Here is a 14842-nt window from a genome sequence, read left to right as displayed (position 1 = left end):
TAATGACCAAAACCATAATTTGGTTGTGGATAGTTGCTACTGGCTTCTTTTTGGATACAGCACTTGCCACCAATGTGGGTCTGACCCCTCCATACACCCCTGAACCCTGCCATCAGCCGCCTGGGCTAAGCGGTATACCTCTGCTAATCAAGCTTACAGCTGCCAGAAAAATAGAAAACATTGGGCTGGACCTGTTCACCTACTGCAACAGCGAGCTGTTGCAAAAACAGAAGCTAAAACTAATGGTCAACCAGGTGGTTGCTTACGAGCAAGACATTCCCCACTTTCTCCGGGCCACCCCAAAAAGGGTTTTTGCCGGAAAAACCCTAAAAGATCTGATCTCTTCCATCCAAAACCTGACAATTACGCTGGGAGCGCTCGAACAGAACACCCTGGTTGTCATGAAAGCTTTCAAACTCTTCAAGTCTGTTAAGGTCGTCCACCTTAAACTCTGTGGAGTGGCTGCTCCCTACCAGACCAGAACTTTCCCAAAGCCCCGAACCAAACCCCTGTGCCTAGTCACCCCCCCAAGCTTCCAGGGCCTGAAAACCTTGACTTTTGAGAACCTAGTCCACCTAACAACAAATTTTGGGATCACCCGCCCTACCATCCAGCACATCGTTTTTATACAGTGCAAGCACCTAGCCTCAATTGAGCTCTCCTTTGAACTGGTTGACCAGGGCGATAGTGCACATTTTGTTTTCAACATCCCCGCTATCAAAGTTGTTGAATGCCACAATCTCTGTGCTTTAAAACTCGTAAGCCATGTTGGCTACCACCCTTCCAACCCATCGCCACCCCCATCGCCACCCCCAACCCGAACACACATCCAATCCCTCAACCTGAAAGACTGCTTCATCCTCACCGTGGTGGACCTTAGCCTTCCTCTCCCTCTGAACATCCACGAGCTGCACCTATGCTACAGGAACAACGCCCAGCTACAGTGGAGAGGCGTTATCCCGAACCCAAGCGTCCAGGTCAGCAAGATGTCGCTAGATCGGCTGTTTCTTTCGGGCGATGATGAGACACACCCCTCGGCAGCAGCCGAGATCCCGCCCCAGCCTGACACCTTTGCCTGTCTGCTAGATGTGAACAGGCTGGAGCTGCTCGAATACACCGGGGGCCAAACCATGACCATGGGCAACGTCTTCAGCCAGATTCGGTCTCTCCACACGCTCTACATCAGCTTTGCTACCGACTGTGCCCTGTTCAGAAACGTAGGCGCTGTTGGCCCTCTGCCAAGAATTGCAACCTGGTCAAGAAAGGCAATGCTAACGACCACAAACCTGATTATGGAAAACATGAACATTTGCCTCTTTTTTACCTTCAGGTACTTCAAGCAGCTCGACTGTGTCGATATTCTTTCAACAAACAAAGGATGCATCAACCCCTCCCACAGCTCTGGCGGGCCTTGTTTTACCTTTTTGCCGCAGGCCTCAATCCTTCCAGTGTCTCTTAGCATTCCGTGCGATGCCTTTTTCTTCCTAGCGAACCTAGGCGCCTTCAAAGGCATTATGGTGACCCAAAAATATCTTACCATTACGGACATCCATCAGGACACGCCGTACCAGACACTAACGCTCCTGCTAAGCACCTTTCTCACCAACCACGCAATCAACCCATTCGGGCTAAAGCTTGTCTACTGCCAGATTGTCCAGCACGATGGGTGCCGGTACAACCCGAATCTGTTAGAAACTGTTTACAAGAAAAACCATCTTGAAGTAGTTAGCTGCTTTGACTCGCCCTTTGTTGCGTACAGCATCGTCTGCCTAAACTGTCCTCCCTCTATGCTCCAGATAGCCACCTTCAGAGCCTTTCCTTCTGTGCATGTTCGATTCATCTATACAAACCATGACATTTCACTTGGAGCATTTACCGCCATGCTCTGTGCCGAGACCACTCCTCTAAACACGCCCCAGACGGTTGAGATCGTAAGAACCACCCCGCAAACCCCGCAAACCTCGCAAACCCCGAACACTTCTGACTTGCCAGCAATATATCTATTCAACCTTCCAGACCTACTGGACCATATCTTCTCAGTGGTCCTAGTGCGCTTGGAAAAAGTGGTTGTTGTGGGGCACCTCTATGAGCTAAACCTATCTTCTGCTTCTGTTGCAGTTATGGACATAGACCTAAACTATACCCAGGATTTATTCTCACCTGACACTTTCACGGGCATCAGCCTTTCTCTATCCCCTGAGACCCAACAGCCGGTGATAAAGCATGTTCAGTGGATCTCAACCCAAAACCCAGACATTCTTAACTCGGCCTTTCTGCTCCAAAAAGCCGGTGATCCGGGTACCCAGGCTGATTTGTTCATCTCGGAAGCACCCCAGTGGTACCTAATCGCCAGCAACATTCTGGATGACCAACCAACGGCCACCTAAAACCAAACCCGAGCACCCTAGCACCCGAGCAAGCCTAGGCCAGTCTGTATCCCTCCACATCTTCTCTGGTTGTTCGCTTTCTCTTCTTCCAGTACGCTCTTGTCTCCTCTAGTTTGGACGAAACTCGTTCTAGCTCGCTATCAACGGAAAACAGCTCTTGTTCTGAAAAGTAGCATATGTGGGCTTCTGGCTGCTGAATAAAGGCAATTGCATCATTGATGCTTTTAAACTCGATGGTTACACTGGTGCCACATGTGTTTTTGGCCAACCGGGTGTAGTGGACCGTATATGTGTTTTCAGCGTTAACGGAAACAAGCGCCCTAAAAGGAAGAGCAAAAGTAACAATGTTTTCTTGCCGTATCAGGTTGCTTTCCAGCGGGTAGCTATGTTCTCGCCCGTCTATTCGGAAGGGAAACTTCAGAAGCACCACCCCGACGCTCATTTGTTGTTTTGGAAAAACTTTGCAGGCGCTGCTAAAAACATCTTCACAGTCCGAAAACCCGAAAACCCGAAAACCCAAACAACCGACAGCCCGAAAGCCCGAAAACCCAAACAACCGAAAGCCCGGAAAACCCGAACCAACAAACCCGAATTTGTCTATTTTTAGAAATAGCCACCTAGCCACAACTATAAATTCTGTTTATTTTAAAGAAGATTATGATACTATATAAAAGAAACAAGCACCCTCGCCAAAGCCCTGAGCTGTTATCTCTACTAACTATCTGTCTATGCGTCTTGTTACACGAGGCTCAAACAGCCAGAAGCTCTTGTGCGTCGGAGGCCTACTGGGCCGCTCTCTACCCAACCACCCCTGCCACTGCCCCTACCGGGTTCCAAACCCCGCCCCAAACAATCCTTCTTTCCGGCTCCAAAAAGACCCTCCTAGACATAGCTGTTCAAATAGAAGAGTATGGCACGCGGATTGCCCCGGACCAGCCCTACATACTTGCCAGCGCCCAAAAAGCAGTTGAAAAAGCGCTGTTTATGTCGAAACATCTTCTTTCAATATGGAGGTACCCGAAACACATACGTTCACCGCACACGACCCAAAACATCAATGCCAACGTATACAGCGTCGCTGAAAACGTTACGGAGATAAAAGCGCTGACTGCGCTTTTCCGGGTGCAACTAGCCACTGGCGGCGAAGACCCTGCCATTCTTGACGAAATGGACCTGGTTATTGAGAAGATAAGCAACTGTATCCGTGACATGCGCCGGACCATATGCACTCTGAAAAAACTAGGCTTATTCCACCTCCCACCCTACAAACGAACACGCCCAGCACCCCACCCCCCATCTGACTCGCTAATTGGCAAATTTAACCACTTCGTTGAGACGCTAGACGAAAAAAACGCCAGGGACGTAGAAAGCGGGTTCATAAAGCTGCTAGCCATCCGCCCCGAGACCTGCACCCGAAAACCCACCGCCACAGACCAGCCGTCGCGGCCCCTGGTCTCTTCAGGCTTTCCGCTGCACATCCTCTTTTCTGACATCTTCAAAGCAATCAGAATGGCACGAACCGTGTTTAGCTCCTATGTCCTGTTCGTTGAGCAGCTTGGAATTTCTTCCACCAATCCAAACCCTTCCCTTGCAAAAAAAATGATAGACTTCCACACCAAGAATGCCGAGATAGAAGCTAACGCCATAATTATTGACCAAATCTGTATCTTTGGACATATTTACCAGCTCGCATACCACAAAGCCATCCTAATCCCGGAATATGCCCAAAAAATCAGAAAAGACAGCACCAACATCTACCACGACCTTTCCAGCCAGAAGCTAAGCCAGTACCTTGCCTGCGCCAAGTCCCTGGACCGCCAGGCCAAGATCCTAAGCACCGCAGAAAAAGAAACGGCCCCCGAGCTAGACCACATCACCTACTTCCTTTCAAATGCATCCAACATAACCAAGGACCTGCTTTTGGTAAGACCGCCCCAGACACTGCCACACCCACTGAAAACAGCCAGCAGCAAGATTGCCAAAGAGAGCAGCAAGCGTGCCAGGGACGCGGTCTGGGCCTACAACCACCCAGCCAAAAACCAGCCCAAAAGCAAAGCCTACACAGAGAAGGTAACCCAGATACAAAACGACAGCGAGGAGATACAGTCCATACACAAACAAATCAAACAGACCATACCCCCACTAGACATCAGCCGCCTTGCTTCAATAGAAGACACGCGCATTGAAAGAGCCGAGATACTGGCGGCACATGCCTACCACTATCTAGAAAGAATAGTTCGGGCCCAAGAATATCTGGAAGATTTAGATGCCAACCCGGAGTAGACACAGGCAAAGGCGGCCAGTGTGTCCAGCAATTTTTAGGTTCGGGTTAGGCGAAGATACCACTTTAGGTATGCCAGCCGCTCAGGCCCTGCACCAGCCAGCGGCAGCCAGAATAAATACTATAAAATTTGCAGAAGAATTCTCAGAGATGAATAGAACCAAGCCACTGTCAATGGAAGAGAAGGAGAATAGAATACACGCCCTCCTCCAAGAACACAACACGTTCTACACCCTCAAGGAAATAGAAAAGCTGGCCCCTAAGGTCAAAGGAGTGGTCGCGCAGAGTGTAAAAGAGGTTTTAGAGACTCTGGTGGCTGATAACCGAATAAAGGAGCAGAAGATAGGATCCTCGACATACTTCTGGTCGTTTATGTCCGACATCCTCATCCAAAAAGAGAACCACATCAAGTCGCTGATGCACACCATTAGCACCTACAAGGAAACCATTGCCGCCCTCACAAGCAAAATAAGCGAAGCAGAGGAGCAAAGAATTGCCTCTCCCAAAAGAACGAGAAACCTTAGAGAGCTTTACACGAAACAGCAGGAGATAAAAGATGCAGAGGCAGAGATAACGTTTTATGAACAGAACAACCCGAACATCCTTCGAGCCCTGAAGGACACCCTCCACTGCCTAGTCAACCGTATCAACACCCACACCCACAACATCTACGTCCTCAAGCAGTATCTCTGCGAGCACTTCAACATGGACGGGAACGACTTCAACACCAGCTTTAACATTTCTCCCGATATGGACAGTATAGTGGACTAGATACGGACAGTATAGTGGACTATCTCTAAACCACGGGCCAGGAACCACGGACCCGTACCGTACCGTGCATAGGCCTAGGACAGCACTGTTTTATATTCTAAATATTTTATTTTTTTGTTCCCTTGTCAGATGAATACCGCAGTCAAAAAGCTATCAAGTGAAGAGTTGAAGAGCATAACAGTCAACTCAATTAGAAAAATGAAGGCATTCGCAGCAGAAGAAGAAAGAAAGATACAGGAGGCAGAAGCAAAGAACGAAATCTACGTTCCAGCCGAGTCTGCCATGTTTTTTGCAGTTAGAATAAGAAGCTCAAACAGGGCAGCACCAGCCATTGTCAGCGCACTAGAAACCCTCAGACTTAAGAAGCTTAACACGGGCATCTTTGTTGTTAACAACAAGTCTACCAAAGCACTTCTCCACCAGGTCAGGTCCTATGTTGCCTACGGCAGCCTCTCCCTTGAGCAGACCAGAGAAATGCTTTACAAAAAAGGCCTTTGCCGAGTCAACGGAACAAGAGCAAACATCACCCAGGAGGTCCTTTACGAACAGTTTGGAGGAGAAATCAGCACTGTGGAAGAGATCGTTGAAGCTTTCTACTTTGGAAAGCCCAATGCCTCAGCTATTAACAAGTTCCTCTGGCCATTCAGACTTAGCTGCCCGATAAAAGGTTTTGGAGGAAGAAAGATCCGAGACTTCACTGAAGGAGGTGCAACCGGAGACCACGGCAGCCACATTGGTAACCTCGTTTTAAGAATGATATAAAATAAACGCTGACGACTCTTTTTTTTGCATGGTGGTTGCAGCTAATGACTGGGTGCTGATTACGGCAGCAAGAGGTATTCTTAAGTGTGTTTGCATGAGAAGAGACATTGAGAGAACCTTTAACCTGCCAAGAATTGGAGCCCTTCCCGTCCGCCTCCTCCTCGGCGCTGAAATGAACAGGTCTCTGGTTTTAAAGAGCGGGGTGCTTGAGCCAAGCTCGGAGCTGCCCAGCACGTCCAAGCACCTTCTAAAGAAGCAGAAAAAGACGTCCCCGGCCTTCCAGCTCACTTCGCCCAACCTCCCAGACCTTCTTTCAATGTACATCGAGAAGAACGCCCTGCCGCTCTCCCACGAGGCACTGGCGCAGATACTGTTCCACAGCGCGGGGTACGAGAGGGTGGCTGTTCTGGACGAGTACAGCTCCCTTGTTCTGGGCGGTGTAGCCACAGCCCGGGGGACTGCGCACCTCTACCGCATAGGCGGGCACTGTTTGGAGATACACACGCTTGGGGCCCTTGGGCACCGCACATCTCTTGAAGCTTTTTCTCCGCTATCTTTCCCAGCCGAGGGAGAGAAAGGCTCTTTTCTCTTCGTTCTGGCACCAAGAGGGTCTTTTTCTGTCCCTGAAACAGTGTTTTTGCTAAAATCAGCGCCTGGAGATATGGCAGTTGACTTTCTTCTCTACCACCCTGCCAAGGAGGGTCTTCTTCCGCTGTTCAATGTCCTAATGACTGAGCCAAGAGCAACCCTTCTTGATTTGAGGGAGAGCTTCTCCCGGGAGTACCAAACGCGTCTTGGAGCCATCCACCCGGAAATGACCAAGATTGGCCACTCTGGGTTTATTCTCACTGGTACATTTCTTAACACCCATTTGGGATAGGCTATATTGGGACGGTTTGTTTGTTTGCCATGCAGATCTTCGTAAAGACACTCACAGGCAAGACCATTACCTTAGACGTGGAGAATTCAGACACGGTTGACACTGTGAAGACCAAAATCCAGGACAAAGAAGGCATCCCTCCCGACCAGCAGAGGCTTATTTTTGCCGGGAAGCAGCTTGAGGACGGAAGAACTCTTGCAGATTACAACATTCAGAAGGAAAGCACCATCCACCTTGTGCTCAGGCTCAGGGGAGGCGCCTTTCTGAGAAAATAAATCCAAGCCCCTCCTTTTAGTTTTATGAACCAGCAGGTTGAGAAGCTTCTCCAGGAAATAGAGCAGCTCAGGCCCGAGGAGGCTCTGGCCAAGTACAACATCAAGTACTACACCCTCAAAGACATAACAGACTCTCCATCGCCCACAGCCAAAGACATCATAAAGATGTACAAAGATAACTACATATAGTGTTCGGGTCAGGGTTAGTTCGGTACGGGAACAGGGTACCACAGTGCAGGAACAGGGTACCACGGTACAGGACACAAACTTTTTCAAATCTTCTTAATGCCACCCATTGAAGACCCGAGCAGTGCACAGAGTAATAGGAACGGGGACGGTGATAGGAGCGGGGACGGTGATAGGAGCGGGGACATTGTAGTGGTGGATAGGACGCATAACCTCTCATCTATTAGAGGGGTGGTGGTTGGCAGGGACAGAGAAGGAAATCTTGTTCTAAGGGATGCAACGAATGAGCATCAGAAAGTGCTGGGCCTGGTTTTTATTCGGGGCCCGTCTATAAAGAGGGTTAGGTACTGACCTTGGCCCTGCCTGTCCCAGACCCAACCCCCAGACCCAACCCCCAGACCCAATCAAATAAACTAGTCAGCTCTTTATAAATAAAAGATTATGCAGGGCCCTGAAATGAACAGAGTCCTAGCACAGACAGAGGATGGGGTGGTAGCCCTGTCACACGTTCTTCTTGAAGCCATCAGGCAATGCAGATGCATCTCTGCCCCAGAGACTCGTTACGAGAGACGCAGCACTGTGGCCCCTGAAGCGTTCTCTTCCTCGTCGTTGCAAACGTCCTCGCCAAGGCTGTTCAGGCAAATATGTGCGTACAAAACGATGTGTTACTGGATAGAGGTGCCTGATGCAGAGATAGATCGGGTGCATCTCTCAGAAGTATCTGGAACACTCTCAGAGATGAGCATTGCACCGTCGCAGTTGAAGTGTGCTGGGATATTGCGCATTTGCCAGACACTCCATACACAGATCCAGCTAGATATGGAAAAAGATAGCTGTGTGCTTATTCGTTTGATTTTCAGGTGTTGTGTCAGGTTCAAGCGCTCCAAAAGCCTGGTTCTTCAAACGCTTGAGCTCTTCATGGCCAGCATTCTTCTGAAAGTCACTGGGCGTCTTCACATCCTGGAGACCATAAGCGCGTCTGAGGAGTCGCCTGGTGCCGAGTATCTCATTCTAGCCTACCGCTCAGTTGTTGTTCGGGTTCGGATGGTTCTTCGGATAGTTTCTGATGCATTTAAGCTCTTCACCAACACTGCGGGGGTAGATACACAGATGCACCCGCTAGACTTTTTTCTTAGCACCATTCCCAGTGTAGACGTTCTCTCCTCAATGTTTGAGTCTTTTGGCGCAGTCTACCCGGACAGTCTCCCCCAGAGCACCTCAAGCGCTTTTTCCGGAGCGAGCGCTAGGCCTGAGGGCCTTAGCGAGGTCTTTGCTGAGTGGCGGGAGAAAGAGGTAGAAATCATCGTTGAAAAAGAGCGAGAGTACCTCCACCTCTCTTACACGAGGCTTAAGCTCCTCCAGGAAAACGTTTTCAAGTCTTTCTTCTTCAAGAGCAAAAACAGTCTCTTTAGCACGATCACCCAGAAAAAGAAAAGCTTGCAAACCGTTAGAGACTTTGCCAGAAACGTCCGGGGGAACGTTGTGGAGCTTAACAAACTTTTTCTCTCTCTCCAAAACCTTCCAACGGTTAAAACGGTCTACTCCCCCCACAACATTTTCACAGGTCCTGGTGGGTCCATCTTTTTCATGCTTATCACCCGTGCCTGCCAGATGGAGGCATCTTCACCGCTTGAGCTCCCAGATACGATTGAAGTCTTTGAAAAAGAGGCGCTCAAAGCCCCCGAGCTTCTTGAAGTGCTTGCCCACTTCTTTCCCCCAGACCTCTACATCTATGTAGCCTACATCCTAATCAGGCACATAGGCCTCAGGGAGGTCGAGAAGTCTGGGATCTCTCATACATACGCCGTTTTAAGGAACGGCGCCTTCTTCCATCGGGCGAGGATTGAGGAGGTGCTTTACGCCGGTCTTTCAGCCCCCCTTGAAGAGTTTCAAGCACAAGTCCATGCCCACACAACGCTTAAAAAGCTTGCCTGGTCAATCAAGAAAAGAATGAACCTTCCCGTTCTTATTTACATCTTCACCACCCCGCCCTCGATGCTTATTCGGGAGGTGTTCGCTGAAATAGAAAAGCTGTCTCTCAATCCCGAGCACATCTACAACACTGCAGAGATACAAACCAAAATAAGCACTCTGGCCCAGCTCTCCCAGTTCATCCATCGAGGCGTCTTTTCACAGGCCCATCTAAAAGAGTATCTCCTCTACTACGCCCAAGCCACCCCATCCACGCGCCCCGAACTAACCCGAACACCTCCACAAACACCCACCCAGCCTCCCCCCATTGATTATGACTCCCTACTTGATAGGTAGTGAACGGTGGCTGTCCACGTCTTGTCACGTACCGTACCACCGCATACCGTCGCTGACCCGGACACCGCACCACGTCTTGTCATGTACCGTACCACCGCATACCGTCGCTGACCCGGACACCGTCAAACTTAAAACTTTTTTAAAAAATAGCCCTTGCAATGGCAGTAAACGCAATCCAAACCATAGAGTACAAAGTCAAGGCACCAAGAAACAAGAGGAACCAGGGCCAGAAACACACTGCAGAGGACACCAAAAAAGAAAGAAAGAGACAAAATGCATCAATCCAGCAAAAGAAGACTGCTCTGGAGGGAGCACTCAAATGCCCCCCAGCCATCCACCAGTTCAAGAAGCAGATGGACAGTGAGCTTAAGGACAAGATAGAAGAAGTCTTCATGAGGTACAGACCAAGCACTCCCGAGGAGAAAGCCAAGAAGCTTGAAGAGAGCAAAGAGACTGGCGTAGCCGCTAAAAAAGAGCTAACAGTCAGACTCGGTATTGTGGAGGTGGTTAAGCTCATTGAAAAGAAGAAGGCCAAATTCGTTCTCATTGCAAACAATGTAGATCCCATCGAGGTAGTCCTTTTCCTCCCCTCACTTTGCAAAAAGATGGGAGTCAGCTACGCCATCTTTGACACCAAGGAAAGGCTAGGGGCTATTGTTAGAAGAAAGGCTGTAACATGCCTCGCTCTCACAGAAGTAGTTCCAGGGCTTGAGCCTCTTATTAAGGAAGCCAACGAAGAATTTGCTGACCAGTACGTTTCAACCATGAAGACCTGGGGTGTGCCCGCTGCAAAGTAACGGTATGCGGTACACGGTACACGGTATGCGAAATAAATCTAGTTTAAGGTAAGAGCCAGTGTGGTACGACAGACAACAGACCCAGACCCAGGCACCGACCCAGGCACCGACCCAGACGGATAAGATGATTTTTTATGTTTATTTATAAATATATGAATGGGTTTATGGAGCTAGCTAAGGGGGGAAAGTACCACCAGCTGTCGCAGAGTATCTTGTCAGCAGCCCCGGAGATGTCGCTGGAGGAGCTTTCTTCCGTGTACAGCTCTGTGGTTGTTCCCAACCACTACAACTTAGACGCTGACTCATTTGCTGAGATTGTTTCAGCCATTGCTAAAAGAACGCCGCCTAAAGAAGCCTTGGTTGTTCTTGAGAAGGCCCTAAACCTTCTAACTGCGCTGTACACTGACGTGGATGCTTCTCTCGCACCCATTCCCAGAGCCATTGCTTTGGCCAGGGACAGGCCTGCAGTGGCCAAGCTTCTTCTTGACATTGCCCACCAGCACATCGTTCTTGGCGATATTCCTTCTGCCCGGATCATCCTTTACGACTGTAAAAACATTCAAATGGAGGGGAAGGACATTCTTAGAAGGTTTCATTTAACGATGGGTCTACTACACTACGTGACTAAAAACTACTCGCCAGCATTCAAGAACCTTTTGGAGTGTTTGGAGATATCTGCACCCGAGCCTGAAACCTTCACCACCTGCCTTGTTTCCGGGATACTCTCAGACCGCGTCTACTCCTTTGCCCGGCTTATTTCCTTGTGGAAGGGCGGGGAGATGCCTGCTCTCGCCCTAGCCCGCGCGCTTGAGGAGGGAGATACTGACCGTTCCAATAGTGTAGCTCTGACCATTGACGAGACTTTAGGCCCCATCGTCCAGAGAAAAGCCCTGATCATCAAGCTGCTTAACTGCTTTTTCAGCAACCCACAGCGCTCTACCTCCCTGCCTGAGCTGGCTGAGTCGCTCTCTATGCCCCTCCCAGTGCTTGAACAAACAATCCTTGACATTTTAGGGAGCGGCCTAATGAAAGGAACCATTGACGGGATTACTGGGCTGTTCACATACACGTGGATAGGCTACAAGCACCTGACGCCCACAGAGACGCAGTCAGTCCGCTCGATTATTTCGCAATTAAGAGAAAGGGTCCTCCAGGTTACCAGGGAGGTAAGCAAATAAACCTGCGTATAAAGCCCGGGAACATTTCCCGCCAATTTATTTTAAACTATAAATACAGAATAATTTCGCAAACAATAAATGGGAACAGGAAAGGGAAAGAAGGATCCAGCATCAGCCAAGAAAGCATCAAGCAGCTCAAAGGTTATCTTTAAGCCAGCACAGCTTCACAGAATACTCAGAGACAAGACAAAGATGAGAGTCTCGCACAAAGCCATTATTGCCATTGCTGCTCTTCTTGAGTACATCCTTGGCGAGATTGTTGAGGGTGCCAAGGTCATTTGTGACGAGGAGGGAAAAAGAAAGGTTGTTTCAAAGCACATTTCTCTTTCTATTCGCAAGGACAACGAGCTGAACAACTTCGGAAGAAACTGGCTCATCAAGGAAGGAGGTGTCTGTCCTACTGCACAGATGGAAACAAAGTCCAAGACAGACAAATTTACAGCCACACAGGAACTATAAGTAAGTAAAAGGACTACTTGAATTGTTTTCAGTTTTTTTAGAAGCGGTCGCAGAGAACTTTTTGTACGACCCTGCGTGGCTGAGCACGTGCATCCAGTTCCCGCGAAAGTCAATTTTGGCCTCTTTTTTTTGCCGCTTTTTGGCGATGGAGAACGGGAAAAAGATCCACTCGCAAAACCTTGCCCCGGGCTTGCGCTTGAGACAGACGAAGTGGGGGTTTTTGCTGAGCACTTGGCGGATACAGTTTGTCCACACGTGAGAGAGCGAGGCTGGGAGGGCTTCGGAGTGCTTGGTGGAGAGATAGGTGCATATATTCTTGGTGGTGAGCTTTCCTTCTGGTGAGGCCTTTATTGCTTCGGTAATGAGGTGGATGTAGGTAGTTTTTTTCTTGATCTTCCTCAGGGGATGGTGACGATGCCGTTTACTGTGTGACATTAGACCTCCGCGTGCACAGCATCAAATTTGCAGTCATTTTTTTAGATGCTAAACCTTAAATTATTGCCCGCGCCGCCTATTGGCACCGGGGCCCGCGCCAGAGGCTTCCCACCCAGGCCCAGAGCGGGGACTGGTCAAAGGTGTTGCTGAGCACTGAGCTGCTGTGTGGAAGGGCCCCAAAAAGCGTGGCTACCCCTGAAGCTTCGTACGACGGCCGCCCTCCTACTAAAAGAGGAAATTGCACCAAAAAAGCAGCACCCGACAAACAGACCAGGCCAAGAACCATTGACGCCCTGAAGTGTTTGGTGGCGTGTCCCAGCACCAGGAGGGAGACGTAGTAGGGGGGGAGGTAGTGGTGGAGGTAGGTGTCCCTTGAGAGGAAGAAGTATGGGAGGTAGGTTCCAATGTATGCAGAGATAAGGACCAGGCGAACGTTCGTGGTGTACTTCTTGGTAACAGCTGTCCACGCGGTGTACATGAGCATAGCCAGATGACTGGCTCCCCAATTAACTGGGTTGCCCATAAAAAAGACCTGGGCTGAAGATCCAAACTTTTCCTCGCCTGGGGGCGTGTCTGAGGTGCTCCCGTTCCACAGGTGGATGTTTTTCATTGGGTGCATCCACCCAATGGCTCTGCTGTTGTACTTATGGTTGCTGCTGATGGCTTTGTTGCACTGGCACATAACCAAGTTGCTTTCAATGAACTTCCGAACCAGTCCTAGAGGCTGAATGGCCGTGGTATAGAGAGGTTCCCGGATGTTCGGGTTTTTCAGGGTGTTCGGGTTTTTCGGGGTGTTCGGGTTTTTCGGGATGTTCGGGTTTTTCGGGATGTTCGAGTTTTTCGGAGTGTTCGGGTTTTTCGGAGTGTTCGGGGTTGGGCCTAGGGCCAGCAAAAGCATTGAGGAGGGCAGGTCGCTCCAGGACAGGGTGGTGGTGGGGGAGAGGCTGAAGTGTTTGTCCTGCTCCCTTGTGCTGATAAAGACGCCCTGGGTGGTTCGGGTTAGGACAAGCGGTGCAGGTGTCTTGGAGAGAGAAGTGCTTGTTTCTGCGGCGAGGTAGACACCGCTGCGGTGCTGGATGGACACGAGTCCCCCGCTGTAGTGCTGGGTTGGGGAGGGTTCTGGTGCCATGTATCTCCTAATGACCCACTCAGGTAAGGGGTGTGGTGAAACAGACAGAGACTCGTCACCGACTGAGAGGTACCCTTTCCGCCCCGCCAGTCCCAGGGCCAGGTGAAGAGAGTCTGTCACTGGAACGGCTTGGGTGTGCTCGTACGGGCTTCCTTTAAGTGTTTGGTTGTACTCCCTCGTGTACCAGTGGCTGACACTTGGCGAGAAAGTGTCCTGGACGGCAAAGTTCCATACAAAGACCAGGAAGTAGATCGAAAAAGAAAGAAGGAGAATGATACCCCCCTGGATGCACGGAACCAGCACTTGGGTTTTCGGGTTTTTCAGGTTTTTCGGGTTTTTCGAGAACCTGTGGCACAGCGATGCTCGTCTGATCAGGTCGCTAAGAAGGTAGACAGCAATGGGCAGGCCCATGGGGAGCACCGACCACTTCAAGCTGCACCCAACCCCCAGAGAAGCACCCAGGACACCGCTCCACCCAAGCATGCGGGCGGTGTGGTTGGCTCTGGACGTTTCCTCCATTTTAACCAGGGCCAGGGCAATAACACTAACCGAAAGAAGAACGTAACTGTCAATCATGAAGAGGCGAAAGAGCGACTGGAAGGAGCTCTCAAAAAGAAGAAGAAGAGATGCCAGGAGTGCTCGGCGCCTCCCAATTCTTAGGGCTTTAAACGTCTGGTACGTCACCCAAATAACCAGGGCCGAGCTAATGGCCGAGCTGGCCCGAAGAAGGGCATAAACACCACTGAGGGCCGTTCCAGCAAATGCCTGGCCTATTTTGAACGAGGCAAGGGTTCTTCCGTGCTCTGAGAGTGTTTGGCTCCTGGGGAGAGCTGCTTTAACGATGGAGTAGACCACAAGCCTGCCTAGTGGTGGGTGAACATCTGCGACGCTCTCTTTAGTTAGGTACTTCCCAATAAAAATGGCGTAGTGCATCTCATCAAAAACGCTAGATGGAGGATATGCTATGAACAAGCACCGTATAAGCACGCCAGCCAACAGAAGCCACTCTCCGATACGAGCGCGGTGCTTTGTTT

At 50.0% G+C, this 14842-nt stretch overlaps 14 protein-coding genes across 14 annotated transcripts; 11 read left to right on the top strand and 3 right to left on the bottom strand.

Annotated features, from left to right (window-relative positions):
• Positions 1–2: 2 nt before the first annotated feature.
• NEDG_00512 (uncharacterized protein) lies at positions 3–2387 on the top strand (the record flags this gene model as incomplete). The annotated part of the gene is made up of 1 exon (XM_067687930.1): positions 3–2387. One exon carries the CDS (start codon positions 3–5, stop codon positions 2385–2387), a length of 2385 nt encoding a protein of 794 aa, XP_067545638.1.
• Positions 2388–2421: 34 nt separating this feature from the next.
• Positions 2422–2829, bottom strand: NEDG_00511 (uncharacterized protein; the record flags this gene model as incomplete). The annotated part of the gene is made up of 1 exon (XM_067687929.1): positions 2422–2829. One exon carries the CDS (start codon positions 2827–2829, stop codon positions 2422–2424), a length of 408 nt encoding a protein of 135 aa, XP_067545637.1.
• A 215-nt stretch (positions 2830–3044) lies between these two features.
• On the top strand, positions 3045–4670 carry NEDG_00510 (uncharacterized protein; the record flags this gene model as incomplete). The annotated part of the gene is made up of 1 exon (XM_067687928.1): positions 3045–4670. The coding sequence occupies one exon, from the start codon at positions 3045–3047 to the stop codon at positions 4668–4670; it is 1626 nt and encodes a 541-aa protein (XP_067545636.1).
• On the top strand, positions 4654–5439 carry NEDG_00509 (uncharacterized protein; the record flags this gene model as incomplete). Its single annotated transcript, XM_067687927.1, has 1 exon — positions 4654–5439. One exon carries the CDS (start codon positions 4654–4656, stop codon positions 5437–5439), a length of 786 nt encoding a protein of 261 aa, XP_067545635.1.
• Positions 5440–5568: 129 nt separating this feature from the next.
• Positions 5569–6201, top strand: NEDG_00508 (60S ribosomal protein uL30; the record flags this gene model as incomplete). The annotated part of the gene is made up of 1 exon (XM_067687926.1): positions 5569–6201. One exon carries the CDS (start codon positions 5569–5571, stop codon positions 6199–6201), a length of 633 nt encoding a protein of 210 aa, XP_067545634.1.
• Positions 6202–6229: 28 nt separating this feature from the next.
• Positions 6230–7081, top strand: NEDG_00507 (uncharacterized protein; the record flags this gene model as incomplete). Its single annotated transcript, XM_067687925.1, has 1 exon — positions 6230–7081. One exon carries the CDS (start codon positions 6230–6232, stop codon positions 7079–7081), a length of 852 nt encoding a protein of 283 aa, XP_067545633.1.
• A 29-nt stretch (positions 7082–7110) lies between these two features.
• Positions 7111–7356, top strand: NEDG_00506 (uncharacterized protein; the record flags this gene model as incomplete). The annotated part of the gene is made up of 1 exon (XM_067687924.1): positions 7111–7356. The coding sequence occupies one exon, from the start codon at positions 7111–7113 to the stop codon at positions 7354–7356; it is 246 nt and encodes an 81-aa protein (XP_067545632.1).
• A 285-nt stretch (positions 7357–7641) lies between these two features.
• Positions 7642–7893, top strand: NEDG_00505 (uncharacterized protein; the record flags this gene model as incomplete). The annotated part of the gene is made up of 1 exon (XM_067687923.1): positions 7642–7893. One exon carries the CDS (start codon positions 7642–7644, stop codon positions 7891–7893), a length of 252 nt encoding a protein of 83 aa, XP_067545631.1.
• A 105-nt stretch (positions 7894–7998) lies between these two features.
• Positions 7999–9810, top strand: NEDG_00504 (uncharacterized protein; the record flags this gene model as incomplete). Its single annotated transcript, XM_067687922.1, has 1 exon — positions 7999–9810. One exon carries the CDS (start codon positions 7999–8001, stop codon positions 9808–9810), a length of 1812 nt encoding a protein of 603 aa, XP_067545630.1.
• A 158-nt stretch (positions 9811–9968) lies between these two features.
• On the top strand, positions 9969–10607 carry NEDG_00503 (60S ribosomal protein eL8; the record flags this gene model as incomplete). Its single annotated transcript, XM_067687921.1, has 1 exon — positions 9969–10607. One exon carries the CDS (start codon positions 9969–9971, stop codon positions 10605–10607), a length of 639 nt encoding a protein of 212 aa, XP_067545629.1.
• A 152-nt stretch (positions 10608–10759) lies between these two features.
• Positions 10760–11785, top strand: NEDG_00502 (26S proteasome regulatory subunit N9; the record flags this gene model as incomplete). Its single annotated transcript, XM_067687920.1, has 1 exon — positions 10760–11785. The coding sequence occupies one exon, from the start codon at positions 10760–10762 to the stop codon at positions 11783–11785; it is 1026 nt and encodes a 341-aa protein (XP_067545628.1).
• Positions 11786–11863: 78 nt separating this feature from the next.
• NEDG_00501 (histone H2A) lies at positions 11864–12244 on the top strand (the record flags this gene model as incomplete). Its single annotated transcript, XM_067687919.1, has 1 exon — positions 11864–12244. One exon carries the CDS (start codon positions 11864–11866, stop codon positions 12242–12244), a length of 381 nt encoding a protein of 126 aa, XP_067545627.1.
• NEDG_00500 (uncharacterized protein) lies at positions 12239–12679 on the bottom strand (the record flags this gene model as incomplete). The annotated part of the gene is made up of 1 exon (XM_067687918.1): positions 12239–12679. The coding sequence occupies one exon, from the start codon at positions 12677–12679 to the stop codon at positions 12239–12241; it is 441 nt and encodes a 146-aa protein (XP_067545626.1).
• Positions 12680–12755: 76 nt separating this feature from the next.
• NEDG_00499 (dolichyl-phosphate-mannose-protein mannosyltransferase) lies at positions 12756–14741 on the bottom strand (the record flags this gene model as incomplete). The annotated part of the gene is made up of 1 exon (XM_067687917.1): positions 12756–14741. The coding sequence occupies one exon, from the start codon at positions 14739–14741 to the stop codon at positions 12756–12758; it is 1986 nt and encodes a 661-aa protein (XP_067545625.1).
• Between the last annotated feature and the right edge of the window lie 101 nt (positions 14742–14842).

This window comes from Nematocida displodere, assembly GCF_001642395.1.
Source record: "Nematocida displodere strain JUm2807 chromosome Unknown 1, whole genome shotgun sequence".
In the NCBI taxonomy this organism is placed as follows: Eukaryota; Fungi; Microsporidia; genus Nematocida; species Nematocida displodere.
The sequence above is the reverse complement of the archived record's forward strand: the minus strand, read 5'-3'. Positions and strand labels throughout refer to the sequence as shown.